Source organism: Hoplias malabaricus, chromosome X1, assembly GCF_029633855.1.
Source record: "Hoplias malabaricus isolate fHopMal1 chromosome X1, fHopMal1.hap1, whole genome shotgun sequence".
Lineage (NCBI taxonomy): Eukaryota > Metazoa > Chordata > Actinopteri > Characiformes > Erythrinidae > Hoplias > Hoplias malabaricus.
This window is the reverse complement of record NC_089818.1, coordinates 17,426,671-17,448,691: the sequence shown is the minus strand read 5'-3', so window position 1 is coordinate 17,448,691 and position 22,021 is coordinate 17,426,671. Positions and strand designations below refer to the sequence as shown.

Here is a 22,021-nt window from a genome sequence, read left to right as displayed (position 1 = left end):
CGAGTCATTGGATAAATGCTGGGCTTTGTCCCGCCCATCGGACGCTCAGCTTCTGCATGATGATTGGATGATCTGTCTGAGGCTGAATCCCTTTTTGATTGACAGCGAAATCAGCGATCTTTTGGTGTAAAGATCCGTTGGAGCGTTACATTTTCATTCTGTTCTGAGTTGAACCGGAGATTTTCTTAAACCTCTTAGCGGCATTTTGTTTGTTAAAACGACTAGCGACAAATCGAACTTCTATTTCTGGTGTTTTTTTTATAGCTGCTTGTGTTTGGAGACTGATTTCTATCACTCTTTTTGACTTCTATCGCAGTTTCTGACCAGTGGGTGCTGCTGAGGCCCTCCATCGTCACAAAGCACTCACAGGCGGACACACTTCACATGGGCCAAGGCCTAGCTCTGCTGGCCAATGAGAGGACACTAGTCAAGTCCGTGGAAAAGACGCGTTGTTGGTACGACAGGGTCACAGATCATTTTCTTGAATTAATAATAATTAAATAAACCGACACATTTTATGATGTAGGCCGAAATTGAGCTTCCCCTCCTTGAAAGACCAGCATCCGCCACTGTAAAACACCCAATGGGCCTAGCAGACTCCACACTGATACACCCCTGTACCACCACAACCACACCTACATAGGTAATTTCACAACAGTTTATAGACAGCTCTTTTTTAGCCTCTTCATATAAGCTATTCTACCGCTAAATCAGAAAGTGGATTACCCATATGGGTAAGGGTAGGGGAGTGGGCATTGCTGTATTTTCCATGTTAAAATATTTAGTATAAGCCATATGTACGTTCTATGTGTTTTTTGTTTGTTTGTTTTTAACACTTTTTAAAACATTTTTAGCTTATGAGAGATAAACCTACAAAAAAGACCTTTTCCTCTTATTTTTAGGGGTGCTTGGACTCATGTTAGGGGTGCTTCATTGCCCCTAAAAAGGCACTAGAAATGCCCATGGTTGCACTGTTATGTGTTTGTATTTAAAACATCTCACCCTTCTCCGAGTGACCTCTTTTTATTTAAACCAAAACATGGTTACAATTTTACCTGCAGATAAAGCATGCCATTCTGCAACAAACAAAAGGAAACAGTGGTATAGTGATCTGTGAAAGTGAAACTTATCAACTGCATAAAAAAGGAGCTAAATGTGAGCCACAAGATGCATGAGGTGAACCCACCATTCCACTCCACCAGTAGTCCACCGCCCCTGTACCCACTCCTACTCCACAGCGGAGAACATTTTCCCCTCACCCTCAAGGGTAGGGGAAAATTTTATCAGATGTCTCAGATGTTATTTTTGGAGAGCAAAGAGCAAAACATGCAACACTGAGGTGTAAATATGTGGTATTTTCAAGATTCTACAAAGCAGAACTTCACTACTTACTGATTTGTTGTGACTGACTCTGCATTTCTGGTCAGAGTTAATGAACCTAGAAAGACAAACTTTCATTATCTCTATTATTTATTTGGCATTGTTTATACTTTAATTAATTAAAATACACTTTATAATCATACATGATGTGGTCTCGCTGATGATGGTTTTCTCAGTTGAGGAAATTGTAGTCACAGCTGCTGTTGCTGTTGAAAAGGAGAAATAAACTGATGTTAGTGGCACAGTTACAGCAGGACGGTCAGCAGATATGGGCAGTGTTTCTGATAGATGTGATCTTACTTGTAGGTCTTTCAGTGACCGTGAGGTGAACAGTAACTTCCACTTCTCCTGCACTGAACCAGTACCAGCCAGCATCACTCTTCTTCAGTCCACTCATCTCCACACTGACCGATCCTCTCTCATCATCACTGATCTGCACTGCTGAATTCTGGGATGTTAAGCAGCTCCAGTCTCTAAATCTGCACCACTGCTTCTGTTTATTCTTATAATCAGTTCTGTAGAGACACTGGACACTGACACTGCCCCCTTCCTGACCACTCACTCTGCTGTTTATCACAGACACAGCAGGATCTGAATAAAGAGGCAGAGAATGAGTGCTGTAAACACATCCTCCATCAAACAAGCTTTAAGTTACAGTGAACATGTTCTACTTCACACAGAGAGACCTCTTACCTGCACTGACCGTCAGGTGCAAATGATCACCGTCATGTGGACCATCTTTGATTTCTACTGCGCACCAATAATATCCAGAGTCAGAATTTTGGAGACTGTTGAGTTCCACAGTAAACATATTCTGGGTCGGATAATCAGTGACTGATGTTTTTCCACTTGTGTTTGTACGGGCTACTATTCCACAGGTGCTCCAGTATTTCCCCTTACACCAGTATTTAGGGTTTGATTTGTATTGTTCATCATAAAAACATGGAATGATGAGAGATCCTCTTCTTTTTGCAACTACATCCTTCAATGTCTTCATACTCTCAGACTCTGCAGGTAAACCAAAATTATACATTCATTCATTCATTATCTGTAACCGCTTATTCAATTCAGGGTTGCGGTGGGTCCAGAGCCTACCTGGAATCACTGGGCGCAAGACGGGAATACACCCTGGAGGGGGCGCCAATCCTTCACAAGGCAACACAGACGCACACACACATTCACACCTACAGACACTTTTGAGTCGTCAATCCACCTGCCAACGTGTGTTTTTGGACTGTGGGAGGAAACTGGAGCACCCAAAGGAAACCCACGCGGACACGGGGAGAACACACCAACTTTTCACAGACAGCAGGAGCGGGAATCAAACCCACAACCCCCAAGCTCTAGGGACCTGGAGGTTCAAAGTCCCGCTCCGGGTGACTGTTTATTTGGTGTCTCCAGGTGCTCCGGTTTCCTCCCATGGTCCAAAAACACATGTTGGTAGGTGGACTGGCTATTCAAAAGTGTCCATAAGTGTGTGTGTTGCGTGCTGCCCTCACAAAGATTTTGAAAGTGTGATTGTAAGATAAAAATATTACAGAGTGTTCCGTATTGTGGACTGACTCTCACCCTCAGTGTGTGATCGGTGACATATGTAAACCGTGTATATGAATGAATGGTTACTGACAGAGGCGATTGCTCTAAGACTGCAAGTCTTAATGTCAAAAAATAAGTGATCTAATATATACTGTTGTGTGTACATGTCATTGAATAAATATGCACTACAACACGCTCAACTTTTGTTCAGAATCAGCTTCTTATCACTGGTAACGACACGGCTTTCCTCTCAATCATTCCTGCAGCTTCACAGTGCTTTAAACAGTGTACACGCTGAGCATCCACAGAGTTCAATAGCGAAGCAGTGAAGTGCAGCGTAACGAGACGAGTCATTGGATAAAAGCTGGGCTTTGTCCCGCCCATCAGACGCTCAGCGTCTCTGGGGGTCTATGGGGAAGTGGGCTGGCCTCGGCTGGCCCAGACGCTCAGCTTCTGCATGATGATTGGATGATCTGTCTGAGGCTGAATCCCTTTTTGATTGACAGCAAAATGAGCGAATCAGCGATCCTTTGGTGTAAAGATCCGTGGGAGCATTACATTTTCATTCTGTTCTGAGTTGAACCGGAGATTTTCTTAAACCTCTTAGCAGCATTTTCTTTGTTAAAAACGACTAGCGACAAATCGAGCTTCTATTTCTGGTGGTTTTTTTTGTAGCTGCTTGTGTTTGGAGACTGACTTCTATCACTCTTTCTGACTTCTATCGAAGTTTCTGTCCAGCGGGTGCTGCTGAGCCCCTCCACCGTCACAAAGCACTCACAGGCGGACACACTTCACATGGGCCAAGGTCGTTTAAGCAGCCTAGCTCTGCTGGCCATTGAGAGGACACTAGTCAAGTCCCTGGAAAAGACGCCTTGTTGGTACGACAGGATCACAGATCATTTTCTTAAAAAGGAACGGAGGGTAGAATTTACGTATAAATAAACCGACACATTTAATGATGTAGGACGAAATTGAGCTTCCCCTCCTTGAAAGACCAGCATCAGCCACTAATTACTGATGACCTAAATACAGCCAAACACTAAACGGTTCAAATCATTTTGTTAATTCAGAACGGTTCTAAGAACTGAATGTGATTACTTATAGTCTCAAATTCTCTCAACACTTGATAAAACAAAGTCTTCCTTTGGTATTATTAGTTTTAGGCGGAGAAATATTTTCACTTGTTTTAGCGCGACGACTGTGTTTGTTCGTCTCCTAGCAACGGCGTCCCGCGGAGAGCTATGTGGAGTGGGGTGATTTATTCAGACACGTTACAGTTTTATTCACACATAAACCAAAATGTAACGGCAGATTTTCATAATGTAGTGGAGTAAAAAGTAAGATGTTTGACTTTGAAATGTAGTGGAGTATAAGTAAAAAGTCGCCCAAAATGGAAATACTTGAGTAAAGTACAAATACACGACAAAAGTTCTTAACTACAGTCACGAATTACATTTACTTCGTTACTGTCTACCACTGCATTTAGGAACATTAGGTAAGATTTGGGGTTTTTTTCCTGGTCCTGGGGCATACCCTAGTACAATTAATTTTACAGCACTGTACTGAAATTGGTACACTCAGAAATAACAGGTATGGTACAGGTACATCATTGGTCAGAAGGGGTGGTTTCATAACCTCCTCCAAAATATACATAATGCACTTTCTGCAGTGCTGAGCTGAGAGTAGCAAGGACAGAGGCACTATTCTATTGTCCCTATTACAGGTCAGTGAAGTATCATAATTATTTTTAACCTATCATTTTAAAGTAAAATTTTACTTAGTTATCCTTAAGGCTCTCTTTTTTCTACATAGTTGCAGATTATAGCTTGTGATTTTTATAATTCTGAGACACTAAACTTACCCTTAAACAGGCTATGGTTTTGCTTCACATATTGTGTTTAATAAATCTCCAACTGACTCTCACCCTCGGTGAGTAATCTGTGACATCTGAAGATCCGTAAACCATGTATATGAATGAGTAGTAGTTACTGATGACTCAGATATTTGATTTTAAATATGTAATGGAGTTAAAGTAAAAACTTGACAACTTGATGAACCATATACACCAGTTGTGCACACAGAGGTTGTATAAAAATGAAGGTCTGAAAAAGAAATTGAAACAAAGGGTTTAATGTCACCATGCTCAATGCCAAGTGCTGGATAGAGGGGTATAAATCCTCCTTGCATTGGGCTGAAAAGCAGAAGAACAGGACTTTCTGAAGTTGCACAGCCCTATCCAGTACATTCTGGGCTAAGATGGAGTTGCTTTTGTGACACAGAACTAATAAGTCTAACCTCAGCACCTGACCTCCATAGTGCTCTTGTGACTGAATGCTCCAGTCTCTAGTCTAAAGCTTTCCTGGAAAAGCTTGGAGCAAAGTGGGCCAAACTTCCCTTTAATACTTTTTTTCCACATGAAATGTTAGACTAGAAATTATCAACATACTTTTGGCAATATGAGGTTTACTGAATCAAATGACTTCTGCTAATATTTTTGAGAAAAAACAAGTGTTACTAATATAAAAAAATACTTTGTTGATTTTGCTATTTCATTTTTGTGGATGCATGCCCCTGGAACACCATACAATACAAAGTTTTTATATGGAGAACTCAGGGAGTGGCTCAGTCTCTCAGTCATGGTTTTTAAATCATCTAATTTATTTTCGCCTGTGTGATTTAAATCTAAGAAGATATAAGTTCGTTGAACTAAGAAAGCATTTCTTTATGGAATCTCTCAAGAACATCTTTACAATTACCATTAAATATCATTAAATACCATTAAAATTAACTACTAAACCTTTTCAAATGAAACAGACATCCGTATCTACACATATCCTCACGTTAGATAGGTGATTTAATGAAAGTGTATTTAAAGCAGTGAGTAAATGAAGAATACTCCTCCAGTGCACAGGAATGATGTAGCATTGATCTTACCTGAGATGCAGAAGAAGAACACAGAGAGAATATAATACTTTTTGAGGGAGTAAATGTGCATCTTTCTGTTAGAGTCTCCAGTGACAAATACTCTTCCTGGCTCTGAGATAAGCAGCTCCACTTCAGAGGTCTTCCTGTTTTTTTTTTTTTTTACTCCATTTCAGTGCACAATAATAATTAAACATTTTATACAACCTACATATTGCAGATATAGAGAAAATTCAAGATGTCCTCTAATAGAAGATACTTTTAATGAGCAAAATGTGTGGGCTATGAATACCTTCTGAACTTGGCTGAATGAAAAACTTTACACTGTGTCTCTGTATTTATGACAGCCCAGTGCATGCAATCTATAGCAGTAAGGCTCCAGCATCACATAGGCCACACAGAGGTAGTGCAATCTGTAAATGGTTCTAAGTATCACGTCGGTAGCTTCTTTCTCCCGATTTAGACCAAAATCTATGACTCTGTTGGACATAGTGTTAGATAATAATTTTACATCTGAAGTCTGCTGAATTTATTGTAAGACTTACTTTCTGGAAATAAACAGGAAAAAAATCAGTGGTTTGAAATGTTAATTGTAGTGACATTTACAGCATCAGATTTTGTTAAAGTGATGGTGATAGGAACCAGAGATCACATTTCTACAACAACAATATAACCATTGTTTTTACAACTCAAAATGACCAGTCTGTTAACTGTGCTCTTCTAGCCACTAAAGCACTGACCGTCTCTAGATTTTAAGGGAAATATAACTTAATAATATAAAAGAATCTGAGATTATTTGTACAGTTGTGTTTTGTTAGCGGCTATTGCCCCCTTCTGGTGGATCTGAAATATTACAACTGTCCTGTTGTGCAGCAAATTTTCAACTGATAACAGAAGTTCACAGTGAGTCCTATAACCACCATGTGTCAGGATTCTGAGCTGCTCCACACCTACAGATATTTATGTACATTAAGTTAAAAAAAATCAGAGAATGTGTAGAGGAAAAGAACAGTCCACTGCACATTCTGAGGAAGCTTAGGTCCATGTCTTTTGTGTTCTATGCTCTACATCAGACGCTAGAGGTCACTATTAAACAGTAGCAAGGAAGAGACAGTCATTTTGACCTTTTTGAAACATTGAGATTACAATAACTTTAACATAATAAACCTCCCACTTCCAAAGAGCTGTGACGTTAATTATATTGGAGTATATTTTAATCTAACATTGTTTTGAAATTAATATTAAAATCACAAAAGTGTGAGCACATAAACCGGGAAAGACCAGGTCATGAAGAAGAATCCCATGAATGATGCAAAGAATGCTCAAGCAGTGCTCCACTCCACATTTAGGCATTATGTATTATGTATATAAATAAAAAGCGTTCAACTTGTGTAAACCATATTAAAATGTTATTGTTCTTTATATTTACAAGCAGTTTTTAAATTATTTTTATTGTTAGTTTTTATTTCACAGTAAATCTATATAAGATGTAAAACATATATCCATATATTGCAATAGTAGACTAACTAGTACTGCCTATTAAATATTATCAATAAATAAATACTCATTAATACAATTTATTATTGTCTTTCTGACATTTATGACTTATTGTAACAAAATGAATGTATTTATTTATACATGCTCTAAGATATCATCAATACGCATGAAAATATCAGATGGTCAAAATGAGACATGCTGCTTGTTCTAGTAGTTACGTAATCCTGGCCATTCAAGTGTTAAACCACAGTTCGAGACAACCGTGTGTGTGTGTGTGTGTGTGTGTGTGTGTCTGTGTGTAAAGACTAAACTGTGCATTGAAACTTTATGTCCATACTAGTTGCCATGATATTGTTTATATCTACTACAATTTCTTACATATGCGCAGCAGTGTACATATAACATATTTACATTGATGTATGTAACATACATGATCTCATCTGGCTGTTTGTTGAGAAATACAGCTGTGTACACCTGGAATCAACACAGACAGAAAAGCAACAATGAGCAGAAGCCTGAAAAGTGTTTAAGTGTTTAAAAAACAAACAAAAAACAAAACATAATATAATGTGGTGTATTCTGCCTCACTTCTTATTTGGGCAAAATATTGCCGTACAGCATTTCATCACCTCCAGCATCTGGTGAGAGCTGTAAAATGAGACAGATTTAGAAGTAAAAGAGGATATAAGCTTTTTCAAAGTAACACTTACTGGGCTCAGATACATGACGTCTCACCTACTTCAGGTTAAAATAGAGGTGTGATTCATAACAACAGCTTTATAAACGTTCACTTACAGGTTCATTTGTGGCCTCAGTGACTACATTGTCGTAGATCACATCAGTTCCCAGAGTCACTTCGGACAAAGGCTGTGGACATTATTTACTCAGGATGAGAAAATCTAGTACTGATTCTATAATAAAATCATGTTTATATGTTTGTCGATATAAAAAAAATACTTACCTTCTTTTTCTTAGACACAGCAGTGCACATATCTGCATCTTCACCTGTAGTGTTCTGTTTCATACAGACAGACACACGTATATATACACACACAGCACCAATGACAAAATCCACAATGATACACAATACTAATTACTGCACTATGTGTTTGAACACTAGAACTCAAACAACATGAAGCCACCCATCATTCACAGCACTTACTGTGTAAATTGCTGAGTTACTGCTCCTCTCTGTGGTCTCTGTTTGATTTGCTTCTGAGAAATGGAATGAGTGGATCACATTACAAAGGTAGGTGTAAAACAGTGTACATTTGGTTAAAAAGCCTGAGCCTATAAAGAAAATGTCAGGACTTATATTTACGGGTATGTTTTCTTGATATGAATCTTATGACACAGATCAGGAACAGCAGCAGTCCGAGGCCCACAGGTAGTAGAGTCCAGATAAGCTTTGAGTTTCCATTGCTGCAGTGAATAATGTCACATGACCTTTGTAAATTGTTAATTAAAGAGACCCACAATGAAGCATGTAAAATTCAATATCACACAATAATGCCTTAAAGCACTAACAGACTCACATCGGATATCCTTCATCTTATCCTGTGTATAATTACATTCATTCATTCATTATCTGTAACCGCTTATCCAATTCAGGGTCGCGATGGTCCAGAGCCTACCTGGAATCATTGGGCGGAAGGCAGGAATACACCCTGGAGGGGCACCAGTTCTTCACAGGGCAACACAGACACACACACATTCACTCACACACTCACACCTACGGACACTTTTTTGAGTCGCCAATCCACCTACCAACATGTGTTTTTGGACTGCGGGAGGAAACCGGAGCACCCGGAGGAAACCGGAGCACCCGGAGGAAACCCACGCGGACACAGGGAGAACACACCAACTCCTCACAGACAGTCACCCGGAGTGTGAGTCGATCCCACAACCTCCAGGCCCCTGGAGCTGTGTGACTGTAACAACTACCTGCTGCATCGTGCCACCCTGTATATTTACAACCACACAATAATATCATTTTCAGTGTACAACAAATAAACATTTTTATATAATGTATGAAATACTTCTCTTGTTGTCAGTTATGTTATTTACATATTCAGAAGTATCTTCTGCAGAGGAGGCAGAAGCTTTTTACTGAATAAAAAGTTGTTTTTTCTGCTAGAAGTATAAAAAAATTACACAGAGGTGTATACAGAGGTGTGAATATACAGGGTGAGTCAAAAGACAAATGACACCCATTTATTTTGTTTGATATTACTACATTCCCATTGGAAAAATGTATCCCCTTGATCCAATATGGCCGCCTTCACGATAGTAGCCTTGTTCTGAACCTAGCCTAAAAACCTAGCTCCCCCACAAATTACTTACTGGTGTATTCAGATAAAAGTGTGTCCTGCACCTTTTGACTCACCCTATACAACAGGCTTTGAAGGCTAACTAAAGGAGATTTAACTACACAAATGGTTTATTTGATGGAAAGACCAGCTACACTTTCCAAATGGCATCCAAACACTAGTCAAAGCGAAGGAATATCCATCTGTCTGTACCTACTTATCCAGTTCAGGGTCACTGTGGGTCCAGTGCCTACCTGGAAGCACTGGGCCTAAAGGGGGATTACATCCTGGACCGAATGGCAGTCCTTCAGAGGGCGACACACACTCACACCTATGGACACTTTTGAGTAGTCGATCCACCTACCATTGTGTGTTTTTGAGGGAGGAAACCAAAGCACCTGAGGAAACCCATAGAGGCACGGGGAGAACACACCAACTTGTCACAGACATTCACTCAAAGCAGGTATTGAACCCACAACCTGTGATAGAAACACTACATAACACTACAAGATACACCCATAGATGACTCAGGCCTTCAGCAATGCACACACAGTCCACAAGGCAATTCATAATGGAGCATTATGTAATATATAATGTTAGACGTGTTAAATTGGAATTTGTTTTCTAGAACTAATAATCTAATATCGAAACCTGACCTCACTAATATTCTTATAACTAAAGGCAATGATGTTTTTACAGCAAATTTCTCTCTAGTGTAAAGCCTTCCTAAAACATAGTTACTACAGAAATTAGTCTTTGATCTAAGGCTGTTAGAGCTTACACTGTTAAACATTTCCATTTTGTATACATTTCTTACTTCATTTCACACTTGGTTGGCACTTGTACGTCTTAGGGAAGTGTTGTTTTTCAGAAAATACCATTGCAGTTCTGCAAAAAAGCACAGGGCAAAGGTATGCTACACTGAAGTGTGAAAGTGTAGCAGAACTTCACTACTCACTGATTTGCTGTTGTTGAGGGTTCATTTTTAGTTGTTGGGACACCTAGAAAAACAAATATTAATTGTTTTAATTTATTAATTAAATCAATTCTAACACAAGATTGTGATCATTCCTGATGTGGTCTCACTGATACTGGTTTTCACAGTTGAGGATATTGTAGTCACAGCTGTTGTTGCTGTTGAAAATGAGAAATGACATTATTCAAGGGCAAATGTGGGCCATAACATATCTACAGATGTACATCCATTGCAGTCTGGTTCTGGGCAGTGTTTCTGATAGATGTGATCTTACTTGTAGGTCTTTCAGTGACAGTGAGATGAACAGTAACTCCCACTTCTCCTGCACTGAACCAGTACCAGCCAGCATCACTCTTCTTCAGTCCACTCATCTCCACACTGACCGCTCCTCTCCCATCATCACTGATCTGCACTGATGAATTCTGGGATGTTAAGCAGCGCCAGTCCCTAAATCTGCACCACTGCTTCTGTTTATTCTTATAATCAGTTCTGTAGAGACACTGGACACTGACACTGCCCCCTTCTTGACCACTCACTCTGCTGTTTATCACAGACACAGCAGGATCTGAATAAAGAGGCAGAGAATGAGTGCTGTAAACACGTCCTCCATCAAACAAGCTTTAAGTTACAGTGAACAGGTTCTACTTCACACAGAGAGACTTCTTACCTGCACTGACCGTCAGGTACAAATAATCACTGTCATCTACTGTCCATTTATCTCCAATTTCCACAGCGCACCAATAATATCCAGAGTCCGAGTCTTGGAGACTGTTGAGTTCCACAGTAAACATATTCTGGGTCGGATAATCAGTGACTGATGTTCTTCCTCTTGTGTTTGCATAGGCTACTACTCCGCAGATGCGCCAGTACTTCCCCGTACACCAGTATTTAGGGTTTGATTTGTATTGTTCATCATAAAAACATGGAATGGTGAGAGATCCTCCTCTTTTCACAGCTAAATTTTTCAGTGTCTTCACACTCTCAGACTCTACAGAGAAGAAGTCAAATGGTACAACAGTGTTACTCTGACTCAGGAACTGCTTCAGAACTATATCAGAGGAATAAACTGGTCATAACTGAGCAAACACATTTCACCCTCGTCCTAAATGTTATTATTCAGTATCCACTCTGCACCCTGGAGCAGGTGAGTTAATCAAAGAGTATTTAAAGCAGAGAGAGAGTGAAGAACACACCTCCAGTGCACAGGAATGATGCAGCATTGATCTTACCTGAGATGTAGAGGAAGAACACAGAGAGAATTAAAGAACTCATGAGGGAGTAGAAGTGCATCTTTCTGTAAGAGACTCCAGAGACAAATACTCTTCCTGCCTCTGAGTGAAGTACATTTGACTGAAGTGTTCTTCCTGTTTCTGACCCTCTCCTGCTCTGCATTGGTTCTGATTGGTTAAAAATATATATATTGATTTATTATTATTTGAATTAAAAAAGGGAATAAATCAAATATAATTCAGGTTTAAACTGGTTTAAAGTGTTAACCTAGTTCTGATCTAGATATTTTATTTAAAAAATTCGAAATGAATGACTGTGAGAGTTCATTATTCTTATTTCTGTTTTTCTCAAATCCTTCACTTACCGGAGCAGGAATAAAGGGAGAAGGTTAATCCTGATTTGTGGAACAGGCCGTGTCCAGAAACCTTAATTTTTGCTGTGTTTTCATACGGACCCTCCCCTGTTCCTAAGTACGGAGTCTGAATACTGGAGGAGCTTCCAGTGAAGGACACATCAGTGTACACTGCCCAAAAAAGTTACACATTTCAGTTTTACCTAACCGTGTTCATAACAGAGAGGGTAGTCAGCCACGAGCACATGGTTCAACCAAGCTTTATATTCTGGTGTGTGTGTGTGTGTGTGTGTGTGTGTGTTATTACAGTCATTGCTGGATCACAGTGCTGCAGCTTGTCTCATTTCTCTTTTCCAGTCAAACGCCCTTGAGTGCCCTCTATCGGCCGTTAGTGCAGCCTTCACTGAGAGCGACAATGACCCAGGATCAGCACAGATCTATTACACAAAACCCTTTAAGAAGGAAAGTCATTTTTGTTTATAACCTTTTGACATTGGGAAGGGAGTGGTATTAACATGTAAATACTTTGTTTGTCCTTTTCTATATAGGTTTTATGGTGCTGATGTTATCAAAGTGTAGACTTTAAGAAGAATTTCAAGACACGGGGCTCCATTAGGGACTGGGCTCTGCTTGTTTCCTCGACTCCTCAACAATTCTCTGGTTATAGAGAGGGAGAGTAAGAAATGAGGGGAGGGACAGGGGGACTAGCAAACATTACTGGACGCAGTCAGTGTTCTCTGACTTAAAACAACCTGAATCTTTTTATACCTCAGTGTTTTATAGTCTGCTGCTGCCCCCTGTTGGTAAGTTGGAACCGTTACAGCCGCAAAGTAATCTGGAGTTGAAAAAAGTACAACCCTGCACTGATCCACAGTCAGTAGCAGCAAGTGCTGAAATGAGGAAGAGCTCTGAAATAGAGCTGCTTCAATCAGAATATGAAATTTCACTCATTGAGAAAATATTTGTCTCTGGAGCCTCTTATAGAAAGATGTACTTCTACTCCCTCATGAGTTCTTTAATTCTCTCTGTGTTCTTCCTCTACATCTCAGGTAAGATCAATGCTGCATCATTCCTGTGCACTGGAGGTGTGTTCTTCACTCTCTCACTGCTTTAAATACACTTTGATTAACTCACCTGCTCCAGGGTGCAGAGTGGATACTGAATAATAACATTTAGGACGAGGGTGAAATGTGTTTGCTCAGTTATGACCAGTTTATTCCTCTGATATAGTTCTGAAGCAGTTCCTGAGTCGGAGTAACACTGTTGTACCATTTGACTTCTTCTCTGTAGAGTCTGAGAGTGTGAAGACACTGAGGAATGTAGCTGTAAAAAGTGGAGGATCTCTCACCATTCCATGTTTTTATGATGAACAATACAAATCAAACCCTAAATACTGGTGTAAGGGGAAGTACTGGAGCTCCTGTGGAATAGTAGCCCGTACAAACACAAGTGGAAGAACATCAGTCACTGATTATCCGACCCAGAATATGTTTACTGTGGAACTCGACAGTCTCCAAGAGTCTGGCTATATTTGTAGAACCTGTTCACTGTAACTTAAAGATTGTTTGATGGAGGACATGTTTACAGCACTCTGCCTCTTTATTCAGATCCTGCTGTGTCTGTGATAAACAGCAGAGTGAGTGGTCAGGAAGGGGGCAGTGTCAGTGTCCAGTGTCTCTACAGAACTGATTATAAGAATAAACAGAAGCAGTGGTGCAGATTTAGAGACTGGAGCTGCTTTTACTCGTTTTTTTCATGTTTACTCAGATCACAGAATACTGTTTTTTTTATTGTTCCCAGAATTCAGAAGCCCTCAGCTGAGGGAAGGGCCTTTTCTTATAAAGCCCCCAAACTCTGGAATGATCTTCCAGAAAATGTTCGGGACTCAGACACAGTCGCAATCTTCAAATCTAGGCTAAAAACTCATTGTTTAGTTTATCTTTTGGCAGTTAATGCTCCCCCATAGATAAAGGCGGCAGATCTGGGGGGTCCATGGACACAGGGAATTATAGTAAACTGAGACGCTGGTGCTGTCGTCCCGTCGCTTCATGCGATCACTCAGGTTTGTTGACGGTGGAGCGGAGGGATGCCAGTGTTTCAGGATGCTCCCGTTTCTGTGTGTCCTTCTGGTTTTCTCCTTTTAGTTAAAGCTGTCATAGTCAGATCTTCCGGAGTCATTAGCCACACTCTGAAAATGTTCACATTTTCTGCTTTACAAACACCAAACAGTTCAAAATTAATTCCATCCCTTTCCATTTTTCAAAGTAAACGACTGCCCACCTGTCTGTCTGGACACTGATGGATGACTGTTGAGATCCTCCTCCACGCTTCAGATCAGCTGCCCACGCTCCAGCAACCACCAAGTGCCTTGAAGCTGCCCCTACACTGAAGTTCTCATGGACTACTAACTATTATTACCAGCAGATTGACCAGAGGAGGATGGGTCACTCCTTGTGCGCCTTGGTTCCTCCCAAGGTTTCTTCCTCAGCTGAGGGAGTTTTTCCTTGCCACTGTCGCCCCTGGCTTGCTCACTTGGGGTTTTTTACATTTTTTTTTACATTTCATGTCAAATCTTTGTCTTACTGGAATTCTGTGAAGCTGCTTTGTGACAACATCAGTTGTAAAACGCACTATACAATAAATTTGATTTGATTTAATCAGTGCAGATCAGTGATGTTGGGAGAGGAGCGGTCAGTGTGGAGATGAGTGGACTGAAGAAGAGTGATGCTGGCTGGTACTGGTTCAGTGCAGGAGAAGTGGGAGTTACTGTTCACCTCAATGTCACTGAAAGACCTACAAGTAAGATCACATCTATCAGAAAATATCTGTTGACCGTCCTGCTGTAACTGTGCCACTAGCACCAGTTTATTTCTTCTTTTCAACAGCAACAACTGCTTTGAGTTCTGTCTCTACATCTGAGAAACCAGCATCAGTGAGACCACATTGGGTATGATCACAAAGCATGTTAGAAATAAACCAGTTAAATAAATTGGCACTAACCCTGACCTTCTACAACATTTACGAACAGAAACATGGCAGTAGAATTGATCTGTTGTTGTAATACAACTGAATAATAACACATTTCTTCTGTATTTCATGCCTGAGCCCAATATTGATTTATTAAACATGTTTGTTAATGCTGTCTTTCACACTGAGTCTAAAACTAACAGACAGGAACACTGTGCTAGAAAAATAAAAAATAATAAGATTTCTTTATCTTCAGGATATCAATAGTCTGTTATATTGTGTCTTCATTGAGCCTTTCAGATTTTTGAGACACTTTGAAAATAAAAAGATAATATCCGCGGAAAGAAGCTAAACGTGTAGTTTTTCCACGGTGTGGAAGTTGTGTTCGTATTTCGTCATCTAGCGGCGACAGAATGGAACTACTGCACCATTTAAGGTGAAAGAGAAAATCCAAATGAATCGATTGCTTTTCCTTTGTATCCCGGATGTGTTTTTCACTTGTATTTTGGCATCTGAATTTGGTCTATCGAATTTGCACAACTTCGAAATGTATAGTTTGAATTTTTTTCCTGAATTTATTAACCTTGAATAATAACAGTGAAAACGTGTTCACGAGTTCCATTCAAGAGCAATTATATTCAGTGCTACACTGAAGTTACTGAATTATAAATTCAAAAGCAACAAAATTCAGATGCATAATTTCAGTGCAAAAAAAATCAGTGCTACAAATTCAAAGGTGGTAATATTTCAAAGTCTGATGAGATAGATTTGCCTCCATACTTCTGATCAGAGGCGATTGCTCTAAGACTGCAAGGGAAGCTCAGCTTCCCCTAAAATGTCAAAAAATAAGTGATCAAATATATACTGTTGTGTGTACATGTCAGTGAATAAATATGCACTACAACGCGCTCAACTTTTGCTCAGAATCAGCTTCTTATCACTGGTAAAGACGCGTAAAGATTTTCTTAAAGGAACGGAGGGTAGAATTTACGTATAAATAAACCGACACATTTTATGATGTAGGACGAAATTGAGCTTCCCCTCCTTGAAAGACCAGCATCCGCCACTGCTTCTGATGTATATTTTATGCACATTTTATATTAAGAGCAGTATTAAGAAATACTTTTATTCTCTGAGTTTATACATATGTTACATATGTTCTGTGTCTGTGCCCCAAAGAAGGAAATGTTCAGGGCAAGGAACCTGTAAGGATCTCTCTCTCTCTCTCTCTCTCTCTCTCTCTCTCTCTCGCTCAAGATGCTGTTGTTTGGTGAAATAAAAATGTATTTAAAACTCTACACCGTGTCTGGCGGAGATTCTACTTCATCACCCACAACACCCCGGAAGAACAACACTTCACTTCATGAAAAATCTCTAAGGCTAACCTAGGATTGATAGCCGTGCTGGGGATGAGAGCAGAGAGATGGCAGTCTGTCCCCCAGTGACTGTGAGATGAGAATGTTAGGTAAAGAGCAGAGAAAATGTAATCTAAAGCATTTGGGTTAATATTTGATATTTAATTGTGTGTGGAATAATCAAATGCTTCTGTGTTTTTCTAAGTGCTAATAAATACACAACACAGAGAACACATTTTTGCATATTTACACACTTAAAGCATTGTTAAAGATTTTTTTTTGCCGAATTTAAAACACTGAATGTGGGGCATATTAGGGGGAAAAGTTTGTTAATGGCAACAGAGTCTGGTGAATTAGATTTTGTTAATTTTAAAAGCAGATACTATTCAAATGTTAAAAAAAGTTGTAGCACAGAGTCTGTCTACAGCAAACACTCAAGAATAAATATTGATCAGAGGATGTAATACAGGCTGGACTCTGAGGATGACTAAAGATCTCTTATGATCTCAACACACATATGACATATTTACATTGATGTATGTAACATACATGTGGGTATACTACAGTGGTTAAAACACCCGCTAAGTTACACTGACCACTATGATGAGGATTCTTATTTTAACCTTTGAAATCACACAAAAGGACAGTTATTTTGAAGGGAATAATTTGTTTTGTTTGTTTGCCATTGATTTCATCTGGCTGTTTGTTGAGAAATACAGCTGTTTACACCTGGAATCAACACAGACAGAAAAGTAACAATGAGCAGAAGCCTGAAAAGTGTTTAAGAAACAAAACAAAAAACAAACAAACAAAACAAAACATAATATAATGTGGTGTATTCTGCCTCACTTCTTATTTGGGCAAAATATTGCCGTACAGCATTTCATCACCTCCAGCATCTGGTGAGAGCTGTAAAATGAGACAGATTTAGAAGTAAAAGAGGATATAAGCTTTTTCAGCAGCTAAAGTCATGGTCAGACTAAGGAACCTCCATCAAAGTAACATTTACTGTCCTCAGATACATGACGACATCTCACCTACTTCAGGTTAAAATAGAGGTGTGATTTATAACAACAGCTTTATAAACGTTCACTTACAGGTTCATTTGTGGCCTCAGTGGCTACATTGCCATAGATCACATCAGTTCCCAGAGTCACTTTGGACAAAGGCTGTGGACATTATTTACTCAGGATGAGAAAATCTAGTACTGATTCTGTAATAAAATCATGTTTATATGTTTGTCGATATAAAAAAGAAATACTTACCTTCTTTTTCTTAGACACAGCAGTGCACATATCTGCATCTTCACCTGTAGTGTTCTGTTTCATACAGACAGACACACGTATATATACACACACAGCACCAATGACAAAATCCACAATGATACACAATACTAATTACTGCACTATGTGTTTGAACACTAGAACTCAAACAACATAAAGCCACCCATCATTCACAGCACTTACTGTGTAAATTGCTGAGTTACTGCTCCTCTCTGTGCTCTCTGTTTGATTTGCTTCTGAGAAATGGAATGAGTGGATCACATTACAAAGGTAGGTGTAAAACAGTGTACATTTGGTTAAAAAGCCTGAGCCTATAAAGAAAATGTCAGACTTATATTTACTGGTATGTTTTCTTGATATGAAGCTTATGACACAGATCAGGAACAGCAGCAGTCCGAGGCCCACAGGTAGTAGAGTCCAGATAAGCTTTGAGTTTCCATTGCTGCAGTGAATAATGTCACATGACCTTTGTAAATTGTTCATTAAAGAGACCCACATGTAAAGCATGTAAAATTCAATATCACACAATAATGCCTTAAAGCACTAACAGACTGACATCGGATATCCTTCATCTTATCCTGTGTATAATTACAACCACACAGTAATATAATTTTCAGTGCACAACCAATTTTTATATTATGTACAAAATACTTGCTCTTGTTGTCAGTTGAGTTATTTACATATTCAGAAGAATCTTCTGCAGAGGAAGCAGTTTTTACTGAAGAAAAAGCTGCTTTTCTGCTAGAAGCATAAGAAAAAATGTAGTATACAGAGGTGTGGAGTCAAAAGTCAAATGACACCCTTTTATTTTGCTTGATATTGCTACGTTACCTACTTATTCAGTTATCAATTTATCCAGTTTAGGGTCGCTGTGTGTCTAGTGCCTACCCGGAAGCACTGAGCACAAAGGGGGAATACATCCTGGATCGGGTGGCAGTCCTTCAGAGGGCGACACACACTCACACCTATGGACACTTTTGAGTAGTCGATCCACCTACCATTGTGTGTTTTTGAGGGAGGAAACCAGAGCACCTGAGGAAACCCACAGAGACATGGGGAGAACACACCAACTCTTCACAGACATTCACCCAAAGCAGGTCTTGAACCCACAACCTGTGATAGAAACACTAACTGTTGCATCACCATACTGCCCAAATCAAGGAATACTCTAAGCTAATGTAAGATACACCCATAGATGACTCAGGCCTTCAGCAATGCACACACAGTCCACAGGGCAATTCATAATGGATCATTATGTAATATATAAGGTTAGACGTGTTAAAGTGGAATTTGTTTTCTAGAACTAATAATCTAATATTGAAACCTGACCTCACTAATATTCTTGAAACTAAATGCAATAATATTTTTACAGCAAAGTTCTCTCTAGTGTAAAGCCTTCCCAAGTTCCTTCAGAAATTAGTCTCTGACCTAAGGCTGTTAGAGCTTACACTGCCATATAAGGAGAATACTTGCATGTTGTATACGTTTCATACTTCATTTCGCACTTCGCACTTGTATGTCTTAGGAAGTGTTGTTTTTCAGAACAGACAATTACCGTTGTAATACAGGGCACAGGGCAAAAGTATGCTACACTGAAGTGTGAAAGTGCAGCGGAACTTCACTACTCACTGATTTGCTGTTATTGACAGTTCATTTTTAGTCGTTGTGACACCTAAAAAAACAAATATTAGTTATTTTAATTTATAAATATGATCAGTTCTAACATAAGATTGTAATCATACCTGATGGGGTCTCACTGATACTGGTTTACTCAATTAAGGACATTGTAGTTACTGTTGAAAATGAGAAATGACATCATTCAAGGCCAAATGTGTGCCATAAGAGATCTGCAGATGTACATTCATTGCTGTCTGGTTCTGGGCAGTGTTTCTGATAGATGTGATCTTACTTGTAGGTCTTTAGGTGACAGTGAGATGAACAGTAACTCCCACTTTTCCTGCACTGAACCAGTACCAGCCAGCATCACTCTTCTTCAGTCCACTCATCTCCACACTGACCGCTCCTCTCCCATCATCACTGATCTGCACTGATGAATTCTGGGATGTTAAGCAGCTCCAGTCTCTAAATCTGCACCACTGCTTCTGTTTATTCTTATAATCAGTTCTGTAGAGAGGGCGGCACGGTGGCGCAGCAGGTAGTGTCGCAGTCACACAGCTCCAGGGGCCTGGAGGTTGTGGGTTCGATTCCCGCTCCGGTTGACTGTCTGTGAGGAGTTGGTGTGTTCTCCCCGTGTCTGCGTGGGTTTCTTCTGGGTGCTCCGGTTTCCTCCCACAGTCCAAAAACACACGTTGCAGGTGGATTGGCGACTCGAAAGTGTCCGTAGGTGTGAGTGTGTGAGTGAATGTGTGTGTGTCTGTGTTGCCCTGTGAAGGACTGGCGTCCCCTCAAGGGTGTATTCCCGCCTTGCGCCCAATGCTTCCAGGTAGGCTCTGGACCCACCGCGACCCTAAATTGGATAAGCGGTTACAGATAATGGATGGATGGATGGAGTTCTGTAGAGACACTGGACACTGACACTGCCCCCTTCCTGACCACTCACTCTGCTATTGTTCACAGACACAGCAGGATCTGAATAAAGAGGCAGAGAATGAGTGCTGTAAACACGTCCTCCATTAAACAAGCTTTAAGTTACAGTGAACAGGTTCTACTTCACACAGAGAGACTTCTTACCTGCACTGACCGTCAGGTACAAATAATCACCATCATCTGAACCACCTTTGATTTCCACAGCGCACCAATAATATCCAGAGTCAGAGTCTTGGAGACTGTTGAGTTCCACAGTAAACATATTCTGGGTTGGATAATCAGTGACTGATGTTCTTCCACTTGTGTTTGTACGGGCTACTATTCAACAGGAGCTCTATTGTATTGTACAGGTAATGTATGACTCTGTGTCAATGTTTTATTTGTTGGTTGGTTTCTTGGATGAATTCCAAGGCTGCAGTCCAAATGTCTGTCCGACTCCCTGTTTGGACAGGATTAGTTGTACACGGAGTGTCTCCCCCTGCTGTTGCTTCACTTCACGAAAAATCTTTAAAGCGAACCTGGGATTAATATCGCTGCAGGGGATGAGAGCAGAGAAATGGCAATCTGTCCCCAGTGACTGTAAGGTGAGATGGTTAGGTAAAGAGCAGAGTATGTAAACTACTGCATTTGGGTTAATATGGCACTCACTGTGTTCACATTAGGAGGAATGTTTGATGTTACTGTGGTGTGGAAAAATCAAATTCTTTTGTGTGATTTTTAAGTGCTAATAAATACACAACCAATATATTTTGAATGTTTACACAGTTAAAGCACGGTTACAGTTTATTGGCTGAATTTAAAACATGAAATGTGGAACATATTGGTAGAAAAGTATGTGGAATGCAACAGAGCATTTAAAAAAGATCTACTAAAAATAATATATAAATAATATATTGCTCATTTTAAAGCAGATAGTATACAACAGGACGACTAATGATCTCTTATGATCTCAAAATAGGATGAATGCGTTTTCAGCAGTGCACATATGACATATTTACATTAACAAGGATTATTTTTTCAACCTTTGAAATCACACAAAAGGACATTATTTTGAGGTGAATACTTTGTTTTGTGTCTTCTTTGCTGTTGATCTCATGAGGTTGTTTGTTGACAAATACAGCTGAGTACAACTGGAATCAACACAGACAGAATAGAAACAATGAGCAATAGGCAGAAAAGTGTTAAAAATCCCATAATAATATATGGTGTATTCTGCCTCACTTCTTATTTGTGCAAAATGTTGTTGTACAGCACTTCATCACCTCCAGCATCTGGTGAGAGCTGTAAAATGGGACAGATTTAGGAATAAAAGAGCATCTCAGCTTTTTCAGCAGCTAAAATCATGGTCAGACTAAAGAACCTCCATCAAAGTAACACTTATTGTCCTCAGATACATGACGACATCTCACCTACTTCAGGTTAAAATAGAGGTGTGATTCATAACAACAGCTTTATAAACGTTCACTTACAGGTTCATTTGTGGCATCAGTGGCTACATTGCTGTAGATGACATCAGTTCCTAGAGCCACTTCAGACGAAGGCTATGGACATTATTTACTCAGGATGAGTCAAACTGGTAATGTTTCAGTAATAGAACCATGTTTATATGTTTGTCAATGTGAAAAATGAAGACTTACCTTCTTTTTCTTAGACACAGTAGTGTACAT

General features: G+C 39.7%; 1 protein-coding gene and 1 pseudogene across 1 annotated transcript; one reads left to right on the top strand and one right to left on the bottom strand.

The window, feature by feature from the left end:
- The window catches only part of LOC136675468 (polymeric immunoglobulin receptor-like), a 252,315-nt pseudogene that overhangs the window by 15,746 nt on the left and 214,548 nt on the right, over window positions 1–22,021 (top strand).
- On the bottom strand, window positions 1,640–22,021 carry LOC136676034 (polymeric immunoglobulin receptor-like). The gene is made up of 8 exons (XM_066652887.1): window positions 21,992–22,021; window positions 21,824–21,895; window positions 17,790–17,843; window positions 17,622–17,693; window positions 17,415–17,433; window positions 11,814–11,849; window positions 11,288–11,608; window positions 1,640–1,971 (listed from the first exon to the last, which is right to left on the bottom strand). The coding sequence occupies exons 1-8, from the start codon at window positions 22,019–22,021 to the stop codon at window positions 1,640–1,642; spliced, it is 936 nt and encodes a 311-aa protein (XP_066508984.1).

Excerpts from the sequence above, each read along its gene's own strand:
- LOC136676034 (XM_066652887.1), bottom strand. The coding sequence starts at position 22,021 with ATGTACACTACTGTGTCTAAGAAAAAGAAG. Across the intron at positions 11,609-11,813 it reads ATCATTCCTGTGCACTGGAG|AGTCTGAGAGTGTGAAGACA; the intron begins GTGTGTTCTTCA and ends TCTTCTCTGTAG. Across the intron at positions 1,972-11,287 it reads GTACCTGACGGTCAGTGCAG|ATCCTGCTGTGTCTGTGATA; the intron begins GTAAGAAGTCTC and ends CTCTTTATTCAG.